The sequence below is a fragment of the Haliotis cracherodii genome, unplaced genomic scaffold (genome assembly GCF_022045235.1).
Source record: "Haliotis cracherodii isolate W230 unplaced genomic scaffold, xgHalCrac1.p SCAF_23, whole genome shotgun sequence".
NCBI classification, from domain to species: domain Eukaryota; kingdom Metazoa; phylum Mollusca; class Gastropoda; order Lepetellida; family Haliotidae; genus Haliotis; species Haliotis cracherodii.
The window spans coordinates 11,401,342-11,427,188 of NW_027266279.1; the positions used below are offsets into that span (position 1 = coordinate 11,401,342).

General features: G+C 40.2%; 2 protein-coding genes across 3 annotated transcripts in view; one reads left to right on the forward strand and one right to left on the reverse strand.

The window, feature by feature from the left end:
• Positions 1 to 1,811: 1,811 nt before the first annotated feature.
• Positions 1,812 to 24,456, reverse strand: LOC139471721 (lysosomal amino acid transporter 1 homolog). Its single transcript, XM_071254200.1, has 8 exons — positions 24,376 to 24,456; positions 15,218 to 15,422; positions 12,463 to 12,592; positions 10,838 to 10,925; positions 9,377 to 9,573; positions 7,490 to 7,576; positions 5,098 to 5,268; positions 1,812 to 4,036 (listed from the first exon to the last, which is right to left on the reverse strand). The coding sequence occupies exons 2-8, from the start codon at positions 15,412 to 15,414 to the stop codon at positions 3,929 to 3,931; spliced, it is 978 nt and encodes a 325-aa protein (XP_071110301.1). The 5' UTR covers positions 15,415 to 15,422; positions 24,376 to 24,456; the 3' UTR covers positions 1,812 to 3,928.
• Positions 24,457 to 24,470: 14 nt separating this feature from the next.
• The window catches only part of LOC139471722 (eukaryotic translation initiation factor 4 gamma 1-like), a 42,223-nt gene continuing 40,846 nt past the window's right edge, over positions 24,471 to 25,847 (forward strand). Inside the window, exons 1-2 of one of the 2 annotated variants that reach the window (XM_071254201.1) lie at positions 24,471 to 24,516; positions 24,664 to 24,810. In XM_071254201.1, coding sequence (XP_071110302.1) covers positions 24,734 to 24,810 — 77 coding nt within the window. In that variant the 5' untranslated portion in view covers positions 24,471 to 24,516; positions 24,664 to 24,733. Of the gene's footprint in view, positions 24,543 to 24,663; positions 24,811 to 25,847 lie in introns of both variants that reach the window. The other variant, XM_071254203.1, reaches the window with a different exon arrangement.

Genomic DNA, 25,847 nt, shown 5'->3' on the forward strand with positions numbered 1-25,847 from the left:
TGAATAGAGAGCAAACAGTGGTGAACTGACATATCCTCACAAGTTACTCTAATTAGTGGGTAAATGGAAGTCGATTTACGCTTGGTCTGTGGATAATAATAATAATAATCATAAGCATCATCATCATCATATATTTTCTTGTATATCACAACAATAACAAAAGATCAAAAGTGCAAATGTACTTATTTTTAAAAGGGGAGTGAATGTTATCATACAACATGCAGGATGAATGCAAATTATGTGCAAAAAGAATTTCAATTAATGGTTGTGTTATATTTGTTGAAAACACAAAATGACTTAACAACACATAATCATGAGGTGTGCACTTTGCAGATGTGAATAATTGTGGACCGTTTTCACTTGTTCCATATATAAATGATGGGCAGGTACCATAGTAATTCTCATCCACAAAGGCCAAATGCTTCAGAACATGTGGGGTCCTGGGCAATGGAAGGACATCGGTAACATTCTTGGAAATCACCCGATGCGTCCTCTGCCTGGGACACCCCTGGACATACATACCTACTATCGAATAAATAAATCCCTGTTGATAACATAATTAATGACAATAGCACAAATAATGTTAATAGCAGAATCAATGACAACAGCACAATTGATGACAAAATAGAGAACACTGATAGTGTGGGTGCCCGGTAGTCTAAATCTTCCCGAGGCAAGCGTGTTCACTGGCTTTTATCAAAGCCTAGTTTCTACCTTTGCCACTTCAAGGCCACTTTTCTTGGCTCGACTGTGGCATCACCTCTCGTAGATCACGGGTTGTGCCCCTTGTAATTAAAAGCGATATCCAATCAGATCACAGTTCTTATTTCGTATAGCTTCACAAAAATGGAGGCAACCATTGGTGACAACCAAGTCGATCAGATAACAAAAACATTTGCGATTTCATCCCTGACACAAAAACATAGGGAATCATTGGGGGGGGCTTTAAAAGATGAAAAAGACATATTCCAGTGGTAAATCACTTTCAAGCAAAAGTGTACATTCGTGGATGTTGAATTTGTGAAACGTTCTGATTGGATTAGCCATATGTGCGATAGTCCAATCATATTTAGCACAGGAGAGAGGGTTTGATGTGGCAAGAGTGGAAACAAGACTTTGATAAAAAGGCTAGTGGACGCTCTTGACTCGGGAAGATGGGTAGTCTATGAACTGAACAACTGCTGTTTTATGCTCACTGGAACCTTCAGATTTTGAAGATTAAAAAGTCCAAAATTGTGAAGCATAGTGAAGCTACAGCGTGCTTCATGTATACATGCTTCATAAAGCAAGGATACAATTCCTTCATATATTACTGAGTCTGAGAAACCCAGATCGGGAACACAAACATCAGTGGACAGTAGGGCTGTTACGATTCACTCGCATATTCAGTGAATCAAACCGTATCCATTCATGAATTGAATTCGTTATTCGTGGTCACTAGAATCAAATATTTAAGAATATGCAATCATGTGCATCTACATACCCTGTACCTAAAAATGACCATAAGGACATATTATATACAGAGATTTCTTTAAAGACAAGACAGTATTGTGGTCACTGGTCATTGTCGTATTTGAGCAGATACTAGTACCTGGATAAATACAGTATATAAATGTATAATATATTAATAATTATCCAACCATGTCAATTAATTTATGATGTTATTTTTCACTGAATGTAATAAATTAAAGATGAACTGTTGACTTGTTATTGTATTCGTGAATAAATATTCGTATTTGTCACCCAATATTCATGATATGATTCGTATTCGCCTCATAGTGTATTCATTGCAGCGCTAGTGGACAGACCATGACTGTAATAAATACAATTTACAAAAATTGGCACAAATACATAGAATCAAGTATCAGCTTCTTATGAAATGCAACATTCATAAAAAACTATTGTGTATCCATATAAATAACATAAAAACCCCACATGCACCCGTTATCATCCAGACCTGGCTGTAGTCTACAGTATCAAATAGGTCATTTTTCATGAGGAAAATGAATGTTTCCATACTTTTAAGAACTACTCTTGACTTAAACTCAATATTGACTTTGAATTAAACACAAATTAAGGGATAAAGTAGTAAATAAAGTTTACATTTTTCAGATTTGCGGCGTATTCATATTTAGTATTCGATGCATGGTAATGTATTTTTGACAAAAACATTACAACCAAGAAAAACAATGTAAATACAAATTACATAAACCTTACTGGCCACAAAAAGTAGAACTCTATTTCCGTGAGTACCCAAACAACCAAACATCACATCTGGAATGTCGTGATACACCGGGTGAAGACAAATGCTTCCATGTCAATCAATCAACTTTACTGGAAGAATACAGAAAAAAAAAACACACCAAAAATATAATATTTATGCTACAGGCCATGTTTTCACAGATTTGGAAAAAATATATCAAGAAAACAATGCTTTGTCAATCTCTCAGTTTGTGGCTCATTTTTACAGTTGTTGTAAAATAAGGTTATAATGCTTTCGGTGTTTACAAGAAATAACATCCCTGTCAGTGTATACAGTAAGATCATTCTCCTATAGAACTGATATGCACAAATATAAACAGTGACAATGCCTGGTGAAGCAGGCGGACTATCAAATGCTCTTGAAAGAAATCATTTCTCCATCTTTATCAAAGAAAATCAGATCATAACCAATGTCAGTCTTCCTGTTATGACTTGTTTTACAGATTATTTTGTTTGGTAGTCAAAATAAAAATAATGTGGTTTTTTTAAGTGATCTTCAACAAATGAAGAAAAAGTGTGACATTTCAACACACAGCCTTCCATTTGTGGAAATAACTTGTTTTGAGTACTTAACAAAATATTATTATCATACAAAACCAAAACAAATCTGTGATATGATATTTGGCAGTGACTTTCATGTCTTGCTTGAAGAAAGACAATAAAATGGTCCCTGGTTATAGTAATGAAAAGGATTACCTCCGTTACTTTATCAAGTTACTTTTTACTATCATTTTTACTTTGTTATTACTAACTAACATACTCCACACGAAAAATATTATTATTTATTCCATGTTTGAGAAATGTTTGGTCAGTGGATCTGTAAACCAAGTAATTAAGAAAAACTGGTTTTCAAAACAAAGATGTTTGAGTTACCTAAGCTGCTTGTGTTTGAAAAATTCATTGAGATTCAGACAACACAGATAAAATCAAAGAAAAGGTTCCATGAAAAAAATATCCAAGGAACTGAGTGTAAAATGTAAAAGTGTTCGATAAGAAACGATTTGAATAAGGATCAAGGATAAAACTAAAGAAACTATAGAGAATTAATATCAACATGATCAAGTGATTACATTCCCTGATACCTACCACCAAACAACTTGCTCATGACTGTTGAACAAAATAGTTAGTGACAATATTCATTTATACAACTCAAAAGATGCAATCCGACTTTTTTACATGACTGCAGTTAATCTGTTATGGCAGGTGGATATTTCAACACACATCCTTCCAATTATGTGAATTATTTAACTTGTTTTGAGTACTATATAAGACTTAACAAAATAGAATTATTCTACAAAATCATAACAAATCCGTGGTGTGATATTGGGCAGTGACTGTCATGTCTTGCTTGACGAAAGATAACAGATCTGATAAATGACAGGCTATGACCAAACCAGAAATGAGAGAGCAAGAACACGATTATATAAAGTCATGGACAACAAACTGCTTCAAACTGAGTCCAAACAGTTTTTGTACAAGGAAACAATCAAATGTTACCATGGTGACATATTCTTCACATAATTCACTCTGAGTCATCAAGTCATTTAAGTGACAGTCGCCAGGTTCTCGCAACTGAACTTTTGATACTTGTGTCAAGGTCATTTTGAGTGAAGGACACTAGTCACTCTGAATCAAGGTCATCAGGTCGCTGGGTCAAGGCTACTCTTCAGTTAAAGGAGGTTGGGTCGACATTGATGACTTGATCCACAACAAGAGGTGCCCTGGACAAGGAGTCAAAGTTCCTCTGTTCATAATAATGAAACTGTATTAATATCTGAAACTAGTTAAGGGAAACAAAAGAGGTAGCAAGAAAGAATGTGTGTCAGTAAGCTTGATCTGAATAATATTTCCGTTCTATCACAGCAAGTCAGCTTAATGGTGGAGGAAAGACGAAACCACTTCAGTGAAAAATGAGAGCACAGTATGACAGACCAAGGATCTTAACCTGTGCAAATCTGGGATTCAACCCCACAACCTGTGGATCCTGGAACAGCAAAGGGACACAACCCAGACACAAGGGACAGACCAACCACAACAGAAATAAACACCTGTGTGTCTTTTGATATGAAAATATCAACATTTATTACCTACTAGGGCAAACATAAAAATCCTATGCCCCCAAGGGTCTTTTCCCTTCATGAGACAACAGTGTATTGTTTCCGTCATCCGGACTGCATTGTTGACGTTATTCGAATCTTCTTGTGACGTGAGGTCGGAATTACATCACACAAGAAACTACGCCATAGCTGTAGATTGTTGACGTCATTCGACAACTTGTGGTTCTGCTGCTGTTGCGACATGCTGTCCTTATAGGTAAACACTAAAATTTGTCTGTGTATGTAGACATCTTCTTCGGTAATATATAGGACATTATATTTGTGTTCATGTCATACTATGTTTCCATCACTCGTGTGTACCAAAATTCTTGTATTTTAACACGAGTGTCGTAAGCATAGTATGATATGAACACCCATATAGTATCTTCCTTGAATCAATAAAAGTATAAAACTCTGAGGATTGCTAGGTTGTTTTTTTCAACAACACGTTTTAATATATTTGATATCTGAGGACACAAGGTTCTATTTATCATCCAATGTCATTCTTCCAGCATTTTCAGCTTGCAAACCGTAATTGACAGTGTCCTGTGTCCAAAACATACAGCCAAAAGCTTCAGTGGTTGAGAGATCAGTGATGTCATTTGATTCTGACATCATGGTAACCAATGACAACCGAAGTTATATCTCCTGTGGAAGACAGTTTCAGTTGATAATAGAAATGTCTGTCATATAATATAAACACATTGAATTAGTTGCTCGATAATAAGGTCAAGGATACAGTGACATCAAGAAAGATAACTCCCAGACTCCCAACAATCCACGGCAAGTGTCGGATCAGGAATATACCATCCACTGAGTGCACTATGATGGCCAGGCCATAAGCCAGATTACCAAATACAGCCAGCACAAACATCACCTTAGACAAGCCTTCCGTCGACTTCAACTTGTACTGAAACAGAATATCAGTGAGTGAGTTGGGATTAAAACATTAGTTAAGCCCACCAGTATAATGGTGAGTGAGTGAGTGAGTGAGTGAGTGAGTGAGTGAGTTGGGTTTAACGCCGGTTTTAACAGTATTCCAGTTATATCGCGGCGTATCTGCTTAATGAGGGAGGAAAGCCCCAAGTGATGCAGGTCTCAGACGTTTACCACTTCGGTGAAACCCACGAGCACGGGTATGGTGATGACAAACCTAGAAACATAATCGGGGCGAACTGGGATTCGAACCCACAATCATAGGTTTATGGCATGCCCAAGGGACGCAACTATGCACAGCAAATCGCGGCGCCTTAGACGACTGGGCCACCCGTGCCCCCACCAGTATAATGATGACAGACCAAGGATCATAATGAGGGCTGAGATTCAAACCCACAACAAGCTGATCCTGAAGCTAAGGGAAGCAACTCTGAAGAGCCATCTGTGGCCACAATATACTGATGCTCAACAGATGCCAAAGGCAACATAAAACTCATCTAGATCAGCTGTTTAAATCCCAAATATTTGGTTATAACTTTAGGCCATTTTATATGACACATTTCAATATATGAATACATTAATTTGACCATTAAACCTTTTCCGCCACTTAAATATCTTATAAATATAAAACAGCACAATTGTGATTGTTACCTTTTGTCTTGGATCTTAATTTGAATGTTGCATATTCAAAGGAAACAGATTGCAAAAGTTTTATTTTCTGTGCTTGACATTAATGCAGAATTGAAGGCTTTTCAGATGAGGGCTTTCAAGACAAGGCATCCAATTTTAGGCCTTTAAAGGTCTGCATAATTCCAGCTGCCTGAAAATACTGTAAGTCTTCAAATTAATGTGTCTCTGAATTAATGCGACTGCTGATCCCTAGCCAAAAATGTGACTCAATATATAAATCCTGTCCCCAACAACAGTGGAATTTTTTAAATTAACTTCCATGTGGTTTATTGGAGACATATTTTATCAAACCTTAATCTAACCAAACAGCAAAGAGAAGAGCTGCGTACAACTTCCCTAAATAAAATCACAGGATGTTGATTACATAATTTCTTGTGAGTATTTGAAAGACTAATTCTAGTAAAATCCTAGCTATTTTGTATATGTGTATACTTGCATGTACTTGTTACAACTGCTGCCTAACATAGAGCTACCATGATGTGGAATAGATAGTTCTTTTTATCAAAGCTGGTATTTCCGCTATCCAAAGTGTCTTCATTCAATATTGTCCACATAGATTTCAGCAAAATCAAAGTTATTTACAGCAGCCACTATCAGGAAGCTGCTATTGATGCCTTGAATGAATCTTAGATGACAGAGAATGGATACCTTCATCACAAATGCTATATTTTGGAAAGTTAAAAGTCATATTTCTTGTATTTTGACTATCATATATCAACATGATGTTTTCGAAAATGAAAGCCACGGGAAGCCTCAACAGTGATGAGTCAAATTGTTCCATACATAAATAATATCCGGCAATAGCAATCAGCTGTTCCAAAGTGCTGTGCTTATTGTTATTACTATTTTAAATATATTCAGTAAAAGCTGCAACTAAAACAAGTATTTGTCACAAAGTGACGAAATGTCCCCCGCCTGTATATATACCATAGTACCAAATATGAAGACAATCCAGCGATTAGTTCTTGAGATATTGCGGCAATACCGTTTTCCAACTCCAAAAGCAGATTTGCCTGCTGTGACCTTGAAAATGGGGTCAAGGTCACCAAAACCAACTGGTGTCTGCGGTGTCTGTATATACACCATAGTATCAAATATGAAGACAATCCAGTGATTAGTTCTTGAGATATCGCGGCAACACTGTTTTCCAACTCCAAATGCAGATTTGCCTGCTGTGATCTTGAAAATGGGGTCAAGGTCACCAAAACCGACTGGTGTCTGCGGAGTCTGTATATACACCATAGTTCCAAATATGAACACAATCCAGTGTTTAGTTCTTGAGATTTCGTGGCAACAAACAGGTGGGACATACGGACGGACGGACGTACAAACAGTCATGAATACTATATCCCCCGCTTCGCGCTTTCGCGCGGCGGGGGACAATAACAAGAAAGTGTAAAGCTTATTTAATTTTGAATGAATAAATCGCCTTCAAAGGGAACTTAGTTTTGATCCGAGAAACATCTCAGCTTACAAAAGATGGTTTCGACTGGTTTTATACTCACATTTCTGATTATCTGAGCAAGTCTTGACCCGATATACAACAGAGAGGAGACCACACCAATGGCATACCCAGTCTCATCTACTTTGCTCTGAAAAAAAGAATCAACAGTTGCCATGGAAACAGATGCAGACAAATATCAACAAATATCTTAAATATTTTGTAAAGTGCTTTACCAGTATTTTCACCTTTAAAAACTTGAGTGAACTAGAAGATATGTTGATTTCACGGCACTAAATCATATTTAGAAGCTAACTTACAGTCAGAGGTAGAGATAATTTCAAGATCTCTTATTATTTTATATGTGTTCATAGTGTTTTCTGTCCAATGTATATACTGCCACACAATATATTCTATAACCTATATTCACAAACATTATTCAGAACTGTCTACTGGCAATGATTGAGAAACAAATACATTCCTACAAAATTTATACAAGCTTTTTATATGAGATTTTTATGATGATTTCAAATCTCTGGCCAATCAGAATTGAGTCATTTTTAATTCAGGGTAGAATACTGTTTAATGATGCATTCGGCTACATCACACGTGTCAGGCAAACCACTCACTGGAAACATGGACAACAATAGCATGAAGGCACAATGACACACAGTCAGTCAAGTCATGGAGTTTGGACCAGTTGTCACCCAGGCCTCACACATTAAAAATGTTGTTGTATTAAATCAAACTCCAACATGGGTGAGTGGGTGAGTGGGTGAGTGGGTGGGTGGGTGGGTGAGTGAGTGAGTGGGTGAGTGAGTGAGTGAGTGAGTGAGTGGGTGGGTGGGTGGGTGGGTGAGTGAGTGAGTGAGTGAGTGGGTGGGTGAGTGAGTGAGTGAGTGAGTGAGTGAGTGAGTGAGTGAGTGAGTGAGTGAGTGAGTGAGTGAGTGAGTGAGTGAGTGGGTGGGTGGGTGGGTGGGTGGGTGGGTGGGTGGGTGAGTGAGTATGGTTTTATGCCGCTTTTAGCAATATTCCAGCAATATCACGGCTGGGGACACCAGAAATGGGCTTCACACACTATACCCATGTCAGGAAACGAACCCGGGTCTTGGGCATGACGAGCGAACGCTTTAACCACTAGGCTACCCGACCGCCCCTTACATGGGAGGGTGAATCGAGGTAGCATTACTAATCAACAGAAGAAACTAACATTTTTAGTCCACTTTTCCTTATAATGATAACATATAGCAAAACACTTAACAATGGATACCTTAACTACCCGGCAGTTGGGCAAGGACAAGTTCCAAATTCTAACTCTGCTAATCAAAGAATACTAAAAATACCTTTTTTTCCCCCCAAAGCCTTTCGGTTTCAAAATGTCAATGTTAAAGTCATGTATTAATTTGGGATGTTTACTTCATTTTTTCAGTTTCAGTAAAACATCACAACATGTGTCATCTTTTGGAAAAGAGAGTGAGATTGTACACCCCTCTTAATAACTAAACGTATTCTTTCTGGAGGAGGGGGCACGGGTGTCCCAGTCGTCTAAGGTGCCGCGATTCGCTGTACAGAGTTGCGTCCCTTGGGCACACCACAAACCTATGATTGTGGGTTTGAATCCCGGTTCACTCCGATTATGTTTCTAGGTTTGTCAGCTCATACCCGTGCTCGTGGGTTTCACCTGTATCACTTTCACCTGCATCACTTTGGGCTTTCCTCCCACTGTAAGCTGACACGCCGTGATATAACTGGAATACTGTTAAAAGCGGCATTAAACCCAACTCACTCACTCACTCACTCGCTCTTAGCACCCAGTCCTGTAACAACCAGCATGGGTTGCTGGGGACCAATTCTAACCCAGAATCCCCATTGGGGCCTGAACACTAAAACTTTGATAATCACAGAGACACATAAGAACATGAAAACGTTGATACTTCACAATAAAACTTACATAAAACACCTTCATGCCAACATTTGAAGCAAGCAGGTTTCGGCCTGATGCATGATGGGTAACTGCGAAGTTCGAGATGTAGCTGCCTGTGGTTACGGAGTGAGGTAGGATGTTTTTGAAGAAGGCGAGTGAGCTGAACATGAACAGCCCTGACACACACAACACTGGCTGTACAAGGTTTTCCCCGTCTTGGTTACCTGCAGATCACAGATGGGATTTCACAGTAGTCTAGTTGGTTGGTTGGTTGGTTTGTTGTTTAATGCCGCACTCAGCAATATTCCAGCTATATGACGGTGGTCTGTAAATAATCGAATCTGGACCAGACAATCCAGTGATTAATATCATGATCATCGATCCAAGCAATTGGGATCAATGACATGCATCAACCAAGTCAGCGAGTCTGACCACCTAATCCCGTTAGTCGCCTTTTACGACAAGCATAGTCACCTTTTACGACAAGCAAGGGTTGCTGAAGACCTATTCTACCCCGGAATCTTCACGGGTCCGTATTCTAGTAACATTAGAAGATGGTAATGATAAACATGGATATAATGTACAGTTATGCTCATTGCTGGAAAATTCAATCATAACGGATGCTAGCTGTAATTTGGATAATAACTTACTTTCAACTTTTTCACAAGTTCCAACTGCATGGAATTCTGTCCACATATATATGTCATGGACATACAAAAATATTGTACTGCAAGTTGGCAGACATAACAGATGGATATTCATCCTGTCATTTGAGTTATAAAACTGCAAAATTATTGTTTGTTGTCTCCGTCACCATTGTGTCAGTCATCATGGCATCAGTCATAAATGTGAAGGCACCATTGTGTCAGTCATCATTGCTTTCATGAGTGACAGTCACCATTGTGTAAGTCACCATTGAGGTCAACACTGTGTAAGTCACCATTCCTTTAGTCAGCGACAGTCACCACTGTCATTCACCATTGTGTCAGTCACCATTGTGTCAGTCACCACAGTCAGTCACCATTGTCAGTCATCACTGTGTCAGTCATCATTGTGTACATCATCATTGTGTCAGTCACCATTGAGTACGTCACACTGTGTCAGTCATCACTGTGTCAGTCATAATTGTCTGTCACCATTGTGTACGTCATCATTGTGTCAGTGACCATCATATCAGTCATCATTGTGTCAGTCTACATTGTGTCAGTCATCATTGTGTCCACCATCATTGTGTCCGCCATCATTGTGTCAGTCATCATTGAGTCAGTCACCATTGAGTACGTCACACTGTCAGTCATCATTGTCTGTCACCACTATCTGTCACCATTGTGTCAGCCATCACTGTGTACGTCATCATTGTGTCCGTGACCATCATAAACCTTTGCAAAAATGGATATTGATGAGGACATGTGATCCTGAAGAATGATTCTACATGACGAGAAGAGTGCTGTCTTTGACACAGGTTGTCTCAGCTTACACCAGACTTACCCGTATGTTTCCGCTTGTGGCAAAGATAGGCAACGTACTGCACGAGTAAAGCCACATCTGCAGCAACGTAGTATATAGCAACATACACCTGCAAGATAAACGACAAATAAAACCTCATGCTTTGAACAGTGTCATCAATGTCCCCACAGACAAAAGTGCCAGCTTGATATCTTGCATCACAGTGAACAATATTCCAGCCATGTCAAACCCATATCAATACATCACTGGGTTTGTATACGCTATGTTCCTTCATCACTCATGTATAATGTACAACTAGTTTGCTATGTAGTATTCAACTTAGGAAATTAGGCTGTTTATAACTGACGGAAATCAAATGCACTTTCGCCTGATATTGAAGCGAAGTGTAGAGCAGCTGGTTGGAAGACGATGAGACATGTTGCTCGAGAAATATTACCTTTGATGCGTAATAATAGGAGCATTCATTGATGTGAGCACTAGCAGGTTTACCTCTTTGCTGGAACCAATGATTTGTTCTGGATTGAAATAGCAACTGCACTACAAAGCACATACTGGTATGTATTGATGTGCATTGGAGGAACATAGCCTGTGTTGTATTGACGAAGTTGTCCATTTAGTAGTGAGTGAGTGAGTGAGTTGGGTTTAACGCCGCTAAAACAGTATTCCAGTTGTATCCCGGCGTGTCAGCTTAATGTGGGAGGAAATCCCCAAGTGATGGAGGCCCCAGACGTTTACCACTTCGGTGAAACCCATGAGCATGAGTATGGTGCTGACAAACCTAGAAACATAATGGGGGCGAACTGGGATTCGAACCCACAATCATAGGTTTCTGGCGTGTCCAAGGGACGCAACTCTGCACAGCGAATCGCGGCGCCTTAGACGACTGGGCCACCCGTGCCCCCTGTCCATTAAGTAAGTCCTGTTATGAGTATTCTTGCTCTGTACTTCTCAGACACTAGTGACACATGAACATACTGACAATGTATAATGGCAGCCTGTACATTATCAAGTCTAGGCCAGGGGTCTGTTCCCCAAAGAAATTTCACTGTTACGACTGTTGAAAATCTATGCTAAAGTAAGTGAGTTATGGTCATCTTAGTGCTAAGATCGCTTCGTGGAACCCTACAACATGGGTATTATGCTGTTGAAAACAATCTACATACAAAGGTGTGTATCCTTCCTTTTGATCTGTGAACAATAACAATTGATTTATACTGAGCTATACGATTAAACGATCACCTGATCCATGTCATGCCACAGTATGTATTCCTACACCTGGAATGTTTATCAATCTCGTCATTTTTGTCTGTTTTGATACATACAACTGTTTTTGGTTAAACTATTGTAGATAAAACATGTTTTACGTTGTCAAATTTAATTATAAGCATCGACTGTGGGTTTTTTCCGGTTCATTGAGGTATGAATCGAAAAACCGATGTACAAACTTTTGTAAGAATCCGCTACGTGGATTCATACAGTTTGCACATCGGTTTTTCGATTCATACCTCAATGAACCGAACAAAACACACAGTTAATCCTTAATTGATATATACTGAGCCATATTTCCATAGTAAGGTGCTCAACAGCGCTGACACACCATACATAATGTACACAAAAGAGACTGGACTATGTCAGGGTGTAGTTACCTGAATCTGCAGCTGGTGGGTAAGGATGGAACCCACTAGGTTCGTGACATCACCTGCGAACCACTGGGCCAATAGAAAAAAGGACACGCCAGCCACACCATTCAGGTTCCGACAGTTCTTCACCATCTGACTGCAAGGGAGATAAACCACATTACCCCTGGTCTACCTGCGTGACTGTCCAAGTGGAGGAACACATTCCTCCTCCTTAGGCAAACGCAAACTATTTATCATCCAAAACTGTTTTGTTTGTTTGTTTGTTTGTTGTTTAACACCGCACTCAGCAATATTCCAGCTATATGACGGCGGTCTGTAAAATAATCGAGTCTGGACCAGACAATCCAGTGATTGATATCATGATCATCGATCCACGCAATTGGGATCAATGACATGCATCAACCAAGTCAGCCAGACTGATCACCCGATCCCGTTAGTGACCTTGTACGACAAGCATAGTCGCCTTTTAGGGCAAGTATGGGTTGCTGAAGACCTATTCTACCCTGGAATCTTCACGGGTCTCATCCAAACCTGGCTCTCACAAGAGATATCGTTGGGTGAAATCAACCGATATCTACAGTGTAGATATCGCTGCAATGAAATTGCATCACAATGCTTTGCAGACCATTGTGACGTCATCGGTAACCATGACGTCACAATCAAATGACATCACTAATGGCTCTGCTACTGAAGCTGTTTGCCGTACCTTTTACACTGAAGACACTAATTAGATCTGTCCACAAACTGAAAAGGTTGGAAGAATGATGTTGAATGATAAATAAAATCTCACCCTCATGTCTTTTGAGATCAAATATACCAACACTCGTTGATAAAAGTTGAAAAACTCCTCGGCAAGCCTCAGTTGTTTTCAATTTTATCAACTCGATTTTATATATTTGATATCAAAAGACACTCGGGTGAGATTCTATATATATATACTAAAAAAAGCACAAATCGTGAGATCATTCCTAATTCATGCGCCTGACCAACAACAAAGTCTTCCCTGTATGAGTATTTGGCTGATTAACAACACCCTGTAGTATCAAATCCGTTTCATGATTAAATTAATGAGTTACAAAAGTATGGGTAGGTTACTCTGTCCCTTGCAACCCTATGACCCTGGTGCCCTCGGGTGTCCTCACTGCTACCCTTTCACACAGGTGTCCTCACTGCTACCCATTGACCCAGGTGTCCTCACTGCTACCCCATGATGCGGTGACCTCACTGCTACCCCATGACCCGGTGACCTCACTGCTACCCTTTGACCCAGGTGTCCTCACTGCTACCCCATGACCCGGTGACCTCACTGCTACCCCATGACCCGGTGACCTCACTGCTGCCCTATGACCCGGTGACCTCACTGCTACCCCATGACCCGTGGCTAACTAATACCCCAGACCTGCCTAGTTTGTCAGTAGTTTCAAATTAAATAATGGATAGGGTTAGGGTTTGAAAAAATCATAAAAAAATGGAAAATTAATAAAAACATTTTTTTTCTTTTGACTGCACCCCTCCATATAACACAGATCATATGTACTACATTTGAGATGAATCCACTGAATAGTTTAAGAGAAATCGTGAGGAAAAAGTTTTCGGACGGACGGACCCTTGGTATAACTGTAACCCACAGATATTCTACCCTCATCACCACTGTAACCCTACATTCTACCCTCATCCCCACTGTAACCCCACATTCTACCCTCATCCCCACTGTAACCCCACAGACATTCTACCCTCATCCCCACTGTAACCCCACATTCTACCCTCATCCCCACTGTACCCCCACATTCTACCCTCATCCCCACTGTAACCCCACATTCTACCCTCATCCCCACTGTAACCCCACAGACATTCTACCCTCATCCCCACTGTACCCCCACATTCTACCCTCATCCCCACTGTAACCCCACATTCTACCCTCATCCCCACTGTAACCCCACAGACATTCTACCCTCATCCCCACTGTAACCCTACATTCTACCCTCATACCCACTGTAACCCCACAGACATTCTACCTTCATCAACACTTTAACCCCACATTCTACCCTCATCCCCACTGTAACCCCACAGACATTCTACCCTCAACACCACTGTAACCCCACATTCTACCCTCATCCCCACTGTACCCCCACATTCTACCCTCATCCCCACTGTAACCCCACAGACATTCTACCCTCATCCCCACTGTAACCCTACATTCTACCCTCATACCCACTGTAACCCCACAGACATTCTACCTTCATCAACACTTTAACCCCACATTCTACCCTCATCCCCACTGTAACCCCACAGACATTCTACCCTCAACACCACTTTAACCCCACATTCTACTCTCATCCCCACTGTAGCCCCACCGACACTCTACCCTCACCACCACTTTAACCCCACATTCTACCCTCATCCCCTCTGTAACCCCACCGACATTCTACCCTCATCACCACTTTAACACCCCCCCCGGATGTAATCCCACTGGTTCTCACTGGGTTCACAACACATCCTCTACCCACGTCACCACTGGTGCCCCCCAGACATTAAACCCACACCCCCATGTAATCCCAATGGTTCTCACTGGGTTCACAACACATCCTCTACCCACTGGTACCCCACAGACATTAAACCCACACCCCATGTAATCCCACTGGTTCTCACCGGGTTCACAACAAATTCTCTACCATCATCCCCACTAATACCCCTGCCCCTTGTGTGCCTAGAGTGAGTTCTCAGGGCTCCTGATAATGATGCTGTGACTGACGTTACTTACGGTATTCCCACAATCATCCACAGCAACATGGAGAGCAGGCCCAGGACGGCCGACGCCTGGCCCCTCCAGTCATGCACACAGTCCGCCATGAGCACCCACACCCACTGGACACCATCGCTGCAGTTGGTGAAGTTGTTGCTGCTGCTGCCTTCATAGTTGGACAGTGAGTGGATGATCCACCCATACTGAGGTGGCATTTTTCAGTCTGAAAAATTAAACACAATAATAAATTAGTTTAGTGATGTGTAGAATTTATTTTCAAAACGGTGAATCAAAAAAGACAGTAAAGAGACCTGCATACGCAATAGCTTTCTTACCTGCATCACCACATTGACATTAACTGTCAAATCACAATTCAATGTCATCGTCATAACCACTGAATCAGCGATTTGCCGCAGATCACAAGCTCTGGTATAAGCAGACTGGATCTGGGATCAAATCCCACAATGAGTTTATGATGAAAGAGTAAACAAAAATATTACCCCTACAAAATAAAAGAAATGAAACAACAAAACTGCATGAATATTTAATAAGCCACAGCAAGATAAAACAAGCAAAAAACACTAAATATGGCCAAAAATGACATCTTTAAAATGCTGAATGATCAAACTTTTGAGGAAAGTTCTGAGATACCATCATTTAAATCATATGTAAAACCAGAAAAGAGGTTTCAGATATATTTAAAATTCAGTAAGTTATGTGAAGATCAAAGGTCATACCACGTCAAATGTCATATAAATACATGCAAAATATATGTAAAGTAAACTGAAAAGGACCTGTGATTTCAGTTCATCATAACCATATTATTATTTTACAGATCGCCGTCATATAACTGGAATATTGCTGAGTGCGGCGTTAAACAACAAACAAGCAATAAGCGATAAATAACAAAAGTTTGGACTGCATCTGTACCATGTTTATTCACGGGATACCTGCAATTTCTTTCTTTGATTTCGTTATAGCATTGACAGTAGAGATATTTGAAACTTAACGTCGATGTCTAAACCTTTCTGATTGCGAGTTTGTATGCAATCGTAATTTTATCAATACCAAAATTTCCTCTCTTGTCGTCGCAGCTTTATAGACAGACCATACCGACTTCAACAGCTTAATCACTGTTTTACAATTGTTAATTGGGGGTGTAAATTGAAGACAAGGTGTCGCGGATTAATCCTGTTAATCACTTGCCTTCAGTTGTTCGAAACACTTTGAACAGCCGCACTGGTTGCGGATGTTTTGATTGGCTGATTGGTGACAAGTGAAAAGCTCAGAGATTAACGGTGAGGTGAGGTGAAATTGGGTTTAACGTTGCGTCCAAAATTATTGCACTTATATAGCAACGTGTGTGTGTGTGTGTGGCTAATTGTACTAGTCCGGACTGATACCGATTTATAGTGCTAGCTCACTGAGATACCATGCTGCAGTTTAACATGAATACCCCACTCAGACACAGTATACTGACTCCAAGCCGACCAGTCCTTGTTTTAGCCCCTTAATGCTGAGCGCCAGACAGGGTAACAACAAGTACCATCTTTTAACGTCTTTCGGTATGACGCGGTCGGGGATCGAACCCCGGACCTTCCGCTCTCCAGACAGACGCTCTACCACTAGATCACCTAGGCGGTCTCAGAGATTAACAGTTCGTGATAAACATTAACATTGTCATTAACATGAGTACACGCGGGACCATAAAGTGAGTTTGCTATATCTATTATTTGTCAGTTTTACATGACAAAATGTACAGCAAACGGACAGGACCAAACAAACACTTTGTTGTATCGATCGGTTTGTTTTAAATGCAGTTTACAGAAGGTGTTTTGTATAGACTAAAAACAACAGTCCATCAAATCTCACACCACCTTTAAATTTACATTACATAATAAAAATTGTTAGGCTGAGACTTGAATAATACATTCCAGCGAGATGACAGCGGCCTGTAAATAATCTGAACCAGACAATGCAGTGATTGATATCAAAATTTATGATCCATGCCTTCAGGGTACACATAATCAACCATGTCACGGAGTCTGACCACATGATAGATCGGGTCACCTACCTAAGACCAGCACCGGTTGCTGGGCCTACTCTAACACAGAATGCCCACCGAGCAAGGAATGCATAATAAGTATGACTACTTAAAAGAACAGCAAGTTTCTTAAAAAAGGTAAAAACTACACTATAATTAGATGAACAAATGAATTATTATGTATAACAGTTAGAATATATTTTATTTCAATTTCAAGAATTGCTCACCATGTGCACAGACAAAAAACAGAACAAAATCTTCATGTCTGACACACAGAGTTAGGCAAATCAGCCACGGGTTTTTAAAATACCTGCTCAACCAAGCAGCCCCTTGTAAGCTCAAAATCTTCTTTTGTTTCATTTTGAATGAGAAGGGTGGGCTTATATCTCAACAGTGGGCTTATCATCAGCTTAGTGAATGTCACTATGATTGCTGAATTGTTTATTAACCTGTCAATATAAGACATGTATTTTTATAATTAGCAAGCACTGATATACTAGCATATAAAAGTTAATTCCCAATTACCTACACTTCTGGTTTCTGACAATAACAGGGTTTTACCCTGACTTACAAAACCGGGGGTCCAGGCGACCCCCAATGATTACTTTTAAGGGTCCTTGCAGGAAATATGAGGTGAGGTGAAATGGGGTTTAACGTCGCGTCCAAGATTATTGCACTTATATAGCGACCTGCATGTACGTGTGTGTTTGTGTGGCAGCTTGTACTAGTCCGGACTGATGCCGATTTATAGTGCTAGCTCACTGAGATACCATGCCACAGTTTAACATGAATACCCCACTCAGATACAGTATACTGACTCCGATCAGACCAGTCCTTGTTTTAGCCCCTCAATGCCAAGCGCCAGACAGGGTAACAACAAGTACCATCTTTTAACGTCTTTTGGTATGACGCGGCCGGGGATCAAACCCCAGACCTTCCACTCTCCGGGCGGACGCTCTACCACTAGACCACGGAGGCAGTCGCAGGCAATGTGAAGGTCCTGTAAAGTAACGTAATGGTGAAGTGCACTGTATGTTTAGATAATTACTTTAGAGCCCGGAATGAATCAAGGATCAAGAGACAGTGGTCATTATTGATGGATGAAATAACAGACATTCATAACTGTTCTTGATCTGCTGTCGGTAAAATGATTATTATTGTGGGTCCATTCTCTACATTTGTGCGTCGTGTAAAACCATGCAATAAATTAATAAGTGCTTATAAAACACATGAATCAACACATATTCATAAGCCACCAAAATTCACACTAGTAGGCTAGCCCAAGACTCCTAAATTTGGCTGAGGACAAATAAATGATTGTAGTCCTAATTGCCTAGTAGCATTTGAGGGCTGTGAATCGGAACCAGTTCTCAATGCTTTAATTCTGAAATATAATCATGGTTCAGTATTGTTCAAGCAGGACTGGCTCTGAACTCTCAGGACAAGCGAAATATTATTTGAAAAAAATCAACGGATGTCTGAGGCTGTTCAATAGACTATGACAATATATCAGGGGGGCATCAACGGATGTCTGAGGCTGTTCAATAGACTATGACAATATTTCAGGGGGGCATCAACGGATGTCTGAGGCTGTTCAATAGACTATGACAATATATCAGGGGGGCATCAACGGATGTCTGAGGCTGTTCAATAGACTATGACAATATATCAGGGGGCATCAACGGATGTCTGAGGCTGTTCAATAGACTATGACAATATTTCAGGGGGGCATCAACGGATGTCTGAGGCTGTTCAATAGACTATGACAATATATCAGGGGGGCATCAACGGATGTCTGAGGCTGTTCAATAGACTATGACAATATTTCAGGGGGGCATCAACGGATGTCTGAGGCTGTTCAATAGACTGACAATATTTCAGGGGGGCATCAACGGATGTCTGAGGCTGTTCAATAGACTATGACAATATATCAGGGGGGCATCAACGGATGTCTGAGGCTGTTCAATAGACTATGACAATATTTCAGGGGGGCATCAACGGATGTCTGAGGCTGTTCAATAGACTATGACAATATTTCAGGGGGGCATCAACGGATGTCTGAGGCTGTTCAATAGACTATGACAATATTTCAGGGGGGCATCAACGGATGTCTGAGGCTGTTCAATAGACTATGACAATATTTCAGGGGGGCATCGACGGATGTCTGAGGCTGTTCAATAGACTATGACAATATTTCAGGGGGGCATCAACGGATGTCTGAGGCTGTTCAATAGACTATGACAATATATCAGGGGGGCATCAACGGATGTCTGAGGCTGTTCAATAGACTATGACAATATTTCAGGGGGGCATCAACGGATGTCTGAGGCTGTTCAATAGACTATGACAATATATCAGGGGGGCATCAACGGATGTCTGAGGCTGTTCAATAGACTATGACAATATATCAGGGGGGCATCAACGGATGTCTGAGGCTGTTCAATAGACTATGACAATATTTCAGGGGGGCATCAACGGATGTCTGAGGCTGTTCAATAGACTATGACAATATTTCAGGGGGGCATCAACGGATGTCTGAGGCTGTTCAATAGACTATGACAATATTTCAGGGGGGCATCAACGGATGTCTGAGGCTGTTCAATAGACTATGACAATATATCAGGGGGGCATCAACGGATGTCTGAGGCTGTTCAATAGACTATGACAATATATCGGGGGGCATCAACGGATGTCTGAGGCTGTTCAGTAGACTATGACAAAATTTCAGGGGTGGAAATATTGGGTCTGGGAGGCATTGACACGAAGCCTGATGTGCAAATCACAAAATCAAAAGTATCTCTGTCTGCCTCTGGCACACATTGGACCCAGTCTCATTAAAATCAGATCGTTTACTCTCATATGATACCTCTCTGCATGAAGATCTGAAGATGACCTTTACCCAAAAACTTTTGCGTTGCCTGCATACAAACATGCATGATGAAATTCCAAAGACCATAAGGATAACAATACTGTGTGATTACCCAATATATTCCCTTCATTTTGCATGCTGCATTCCTTACCAGCTGTTTACAGAGTTTTATTTGCAGAGTTCCATTGACAGTCCTACTTTGTTCCAATCAAGACTCAAAACCTATCTGTTCACCAAATCGTTCTTGGAGTATTAAGGCTTTGTGTTTCCTAGCTGTGTAATGTCTCTTTTCTTGGTGTAGACTCAAATGAAGCGCTTTTGAGCAGTTCTTCGAACTGGATACCAGCGCTATATAAATCTATAGTTATTATTATTATTTACTGATCAAATGTAAGCATAGCATACATTTTTGTTTGTTGTTTAATGCCACACTCAGCAATATTCCAGGTATATGATGGCTGACTGTAAATAAAAATGTTTGGACCAGACTTTCCAGTGATTGACATCATGAGCATCAATCCATCAACCAAGTCAACTAGCCAGATCACCCAATCCTGTTAGTCGCCTCTTACGACAAGAATAGTAGCCTTTCACAAGCATAGGTTAATAAAGACCTGTTCTAACCCAGATCTTCACAGGAATATCACACACACATGAACTCTACTCAAGGACTGCTGCATAAAAAGGGTGCTACATTTCCCTTATAGACATAGACAATTTTGATACTTGAAGAGTACAAAACTTTAGCAATAGTCAGTAAAACATGAAAGAAGTCAAAGTATAACTTCACACTCTAATATAAGGATTTTCAAATCCTGTATGTTCACAATTATTTTGTATAAAAATAGATTACAAAACAAGTCCCCATCAGGTACCATTTATATAACAAGTACATTCCAAAATGTATTTCACAAGTTGATTGATATGTTTTGATTGAGTGAGTGAGTATGGTTTTACACCGCTTTTAGCAATTTTCCCGCAATATCACGGCGGGGGACACCAGAAATGGGCTTCATACATTATACCCATGTCAGGAATTGAACCCTAGGCTTCGGCGAGACAAGCGAATGCTTTATCCACAAGGCTACCCTATATGTTTTGAAATACACAAGTTGTACAAACAGTATCTAACGGGGACGAGTGTAGTTGCTTTTTTGTTACTCACTTTAACATTATCAAAATTCAATGTTAACAAAAGACCTTGTTGGTATAAGGGTGGCATATGAATACACTCAGAGCTCATGATTTGACCAAAGATTGTTCTTTAAGGTGCAACCTGGTAACAAAGTGCCTAGCTTTCTGGGAGATAGATTGTAATATACATTAATACATCACCACGTTAGAAACCTCCACATTCCACAGAAATCTAGCTTCCAATTAGGTTCAGTTTTTGTGAGGGGAGCCTGTGGTATGATCAACTCATCGAGTCTTTGTAATATCATACTAGCAGGCAGATGGTTTAACTGGTTCAAATTACCATAACCTACACCATCTGTTCAATTTTAGCACACAAAGATTTGCTACACAAGATGAAGCCATTTCTAACTGTTGTCACTTGGTCCAAGGGCGCAACTATCATTTACAACATAGGTTCAATGTAAGTAGATGTGACAATCAATCCTGTGATGATCTTTCGACAAAACACTTTTTGTATCATATGTATGATGTATGATGACTAAACACACTGATTCTACCATGATTTTAGAAACCTGCATTCTGATTGGTCTGCCAGTAGCACCCATGACTTCGATGATGACTGCATCACCGCAAAATGAAATATGGGAGCACCGTTAGTATACAGTACCACAACTACTCGTGAGGACGATCTCTGCCATAGGTCACATGTCTCAAAGATAAGCAACCCGTTTTTGTGAGAATCCGGCGGAAGCGAACCCGCGACCTTAGGATTGTAAGCCCAACAGCTAACCGACTGAGCTACGTCAACACTGTGAAACTAAGTGCAAATTTATCTAGTCATGCCTGACTGAGCGAAAAGGGTCGAATAGGTGACGGACACGTACGAAGGTTACGGGTAGGCATGGTGTCTCGTGACTTTAGTCTACGGACTCTTACGAATGATCCTGATGCCATTTGGCACACTCGTCCCATTCCGTAACCTACAAGATACCAAGTGGTGAGCCGATTTGGCGCGAACTGAAAACGGCTCCATGCGTCAGACGTCGAACTCGCGAGTATGCATGAATGATATGGTATTCAATAATTCATCGGGTGATTTTTGTGACAGAAAAGTGTGGTGGGGAACACTGTAAGGATGATGTGAATAACAGTAAGGAACGAGGGAGGCAAGAACATGGCTAGTGACGACACAACGGTGAGTTGGCTTTTGAATCAGTACTGAAAAAATGTAGCGGGTGAAAGTGACTTGTGTGAATGTTCCAGGACAGTTTCCAGTAGCCAAATTATTCGGCACAAAACCATTGCATCCTTTTTACTCGATGTTTTTGTGTGAAGAATATTAGGAGCCTCTATAGATTCTATAAAAGCCACTAAATGAGTACCTAACCCTAATGGTTGTAAAGGGGTGATTGATCGTAAAGGGGATCCAAGGGCTAAGGATAGAGTTTGGGTAATCTTATAGCCACTAAACAAGAACTTAACCCTAATGATCGTAAAGGGGTGATTGATCGTAAAGGGGATCCCAGGGCTAAGGATAGAGTTCGGGGTAACCTACCCTAACACTGGCGACATTTGTATGTGTTCAGTGCCACTATAATATCCCTAATAAACTGCATTCTTGTGCATAATAATGAAAATTTATGAAATTAATGAAAAATAATATATGTTTATTAGTTCCCATTTATAATCATTTTGGTCACTTGAATTACGAGAAATACAAAATAAAAAATGCATAAAAAATAAAAGTGCTTTCGTAAACTAGCGCTCGTTCTAAAATGCGCCACCGCAGGCTATATTTAGTAAACAAATATTCAAAACTCTCAACACCGCTCGGCGTATTCAATGTCATTGCTTGTAGAGATGATAGATCACTGGGAGGAGCTTATGCCCACTCGATGACCCCCGACGTCACAGAGCATTGTTTCGCCGGTGTGACTGGCAACAAAATACTACAAATTACGTCATGGGCGGATACCCCCGCACCCACCCCCCCTTTTTATTTCGAAAAAAATCTTTATTTCTGTATAAATTACCACCAAAGACAATAAATAGATCTTAATTGTGCACCCCCCCTTTTAAAAAAAGCTGTATCCGCCCAAATACGTCATAGGGTATTGTCATGTGTTTGAAAAGTTTATGGTACTGTATTCTAAAGGTATCCGTCGGAAGCGAACCCGCGACCTTAGGATTGTCTCACACAGGTACTGAAAGCACTTCTTTCACAAACCAATCAAGTAGGCAATTTCAAATAACTTTACTAAACAACATTAAGAATGACATGACTCGTAATGGGATGTTCTCAGATCTTTCTTTTGCGAGAAGTAAGATCTGATTTTAATGAGATTGACTATTCAATATATGAACAATATTAGACAGATATTAGCTCAGTCACTCATCACTTCTGGTATAACTTGAATAAGGAAAGCGTTCACATTTTTTACCTTGTAATGGAAAAGAACCAACAGTGTCTTTTTCAACAAAGAGGTTTCTGAACTGTAAAGTTTTCAAATTCAAAATCTCACACAGGTACTGAATCGAAATTCAAAACGCCTAAACTGAAAACAGAGAAAGTTTATCTCGTATAAACTAAATAAATGCCATTTGATCTCATCATTAAAACAAATTCCACAGTTTGACAAAGTTTGAAACAAGACAAACTATACCCAGACAACCAATTATAGTGGATACATCAATAACAACCAACGGTCGATGATGAAATTCCAAAATATTCTCTAGATCTACCCCTTGTTGAATACATCATAACCGAATCAGGATATATCTACAATTGAATGAGGTCAGCCAAGAGTTGAACCAGCCAACTTGATTCTTTCTTAACAGCGTACTGAACGTTTGTTCCCGCAATTAGGATGACAATCTCATCTCGTGAAGAATGTAACAGAGAGCCGTAATACCTTTGTTGGCTGGATATTTAATCCTGCCATTATGCGGAAACACTCGAAAACAGACGGCGATCACGAGTTCATTCATCTAAATCACAGAAACAACTGTCAACACGACTAAGATAAGGTTAATTTGCCTTCGATCGCTCGATCTTGCGCTTTTAATGACCAGCATTTGTAACATTAGTTATCTAATGTAGGGACTATTCATGAGAAAAAAATATACCTGACGGAGGAGTGAGATAAACAAACAAAATATGTGTTGTCTCGGAGTCAACTTTCAACCACCGCCATGACGTGAACTTTGACCTCCTTGTTGAACGACACACTGCGCACTTCCGGAAGTTGCGAAGCCATCTCCTCGCAGGTAATGTATTGTAGCCATATTGAGAGGTTTGTTTGGAAATCGAACGCCATCGCTACTTGTATATTGTAAAATTTCATTTGGTATCGATATTGATTCAATCTTATAGAATCGATTTACCGAATGGATCATTCTTTTTCTCACCAACAGGAGATAGAGCTTGGAAACAAGCTTCGAAACGGTCCTTACCCAAGGACTCTACTTCCCTTTTCACGTTGAAATGAATGTTCAGAAAGGGAAACCATCCGTATCGCCACCAGTACAGATAGCAACACAGCCCCAACACCTAGGTATTGCGTATCCTTTCAAAACAGAAGTATTTTTCATATCACTTGTGTCTCGGCGGAATACTTACGAACATATTTCAATCTCCAAGTGCAAACAGATGCCGGCTTATCAGCATGCATGGCATAGACGGTGATTTAGGCGCACAGCAACGTGTTTCAATACATTTAATCACATGTCGGCAAGTATTGCCTAATGCTATCGCTCACTTTGATTCTTGACAAATAGATATATGTCATCATTCATATTTGTTTGTTTTGATTACAAACAAACTTGCATTATTTTACCGTCTCCAGACTGTCCCAAACGAGGAAGCTGCCTTCCAAGTAGGCGGGGTCAGGGGCTGTGAGAATGTGGCCGTCGTTTAAACCCATGTTCTCGCTCAATAGGTTCAATACCATTCATGTTGAAATATATGTTATCAACAGATAACAAATGTTTCTTTTCATAGTCCATTTTTATCGTTATTGAAATACATATTGTTGCAAGCTGTGATCATTCAACATGACTTCATTGAGTGGTGCTTGTTCAAACTTGATAGGGTGAAGTATTTGTTGAAATATGCCTTGTGAGATAAAAGTGTAGAATATGTATGAGGCCTAATGAAGGCTAATGTTTTGACATTTGGTGTGCTCATTTTGTTGGGTGCAGTTGTTCCAATTTATTATCTTGTCATTCCCTTTGTACATTTTATTACCCATTTGACTTGTCAACTGATACTATGACCATGTTGCGAAAAAGTGATTGAGATTTTGTTCATTGGTCGTATTAAATGATCACGTAATGGCTTACAATAGTCCCTTTAAGCTCCCAGAGCATTATATGATCCAAAACATCACCCCCAAACCCATTCTCAGCTCCTTCAGCCTGCACTTGTTGTCTTCTCAGTTCTGAAATTATGAAGCTTCCTGCATAATACTCGAGGCTTCCCTTTCATAATTATTTTTATTGAACCTCATACATTACTTTATTTCAGGACTATATGTCAAGGTTTGACCGGGGCTGTCATTCATTGTTATAGCTGTACATTTCATACTAATATCATGATG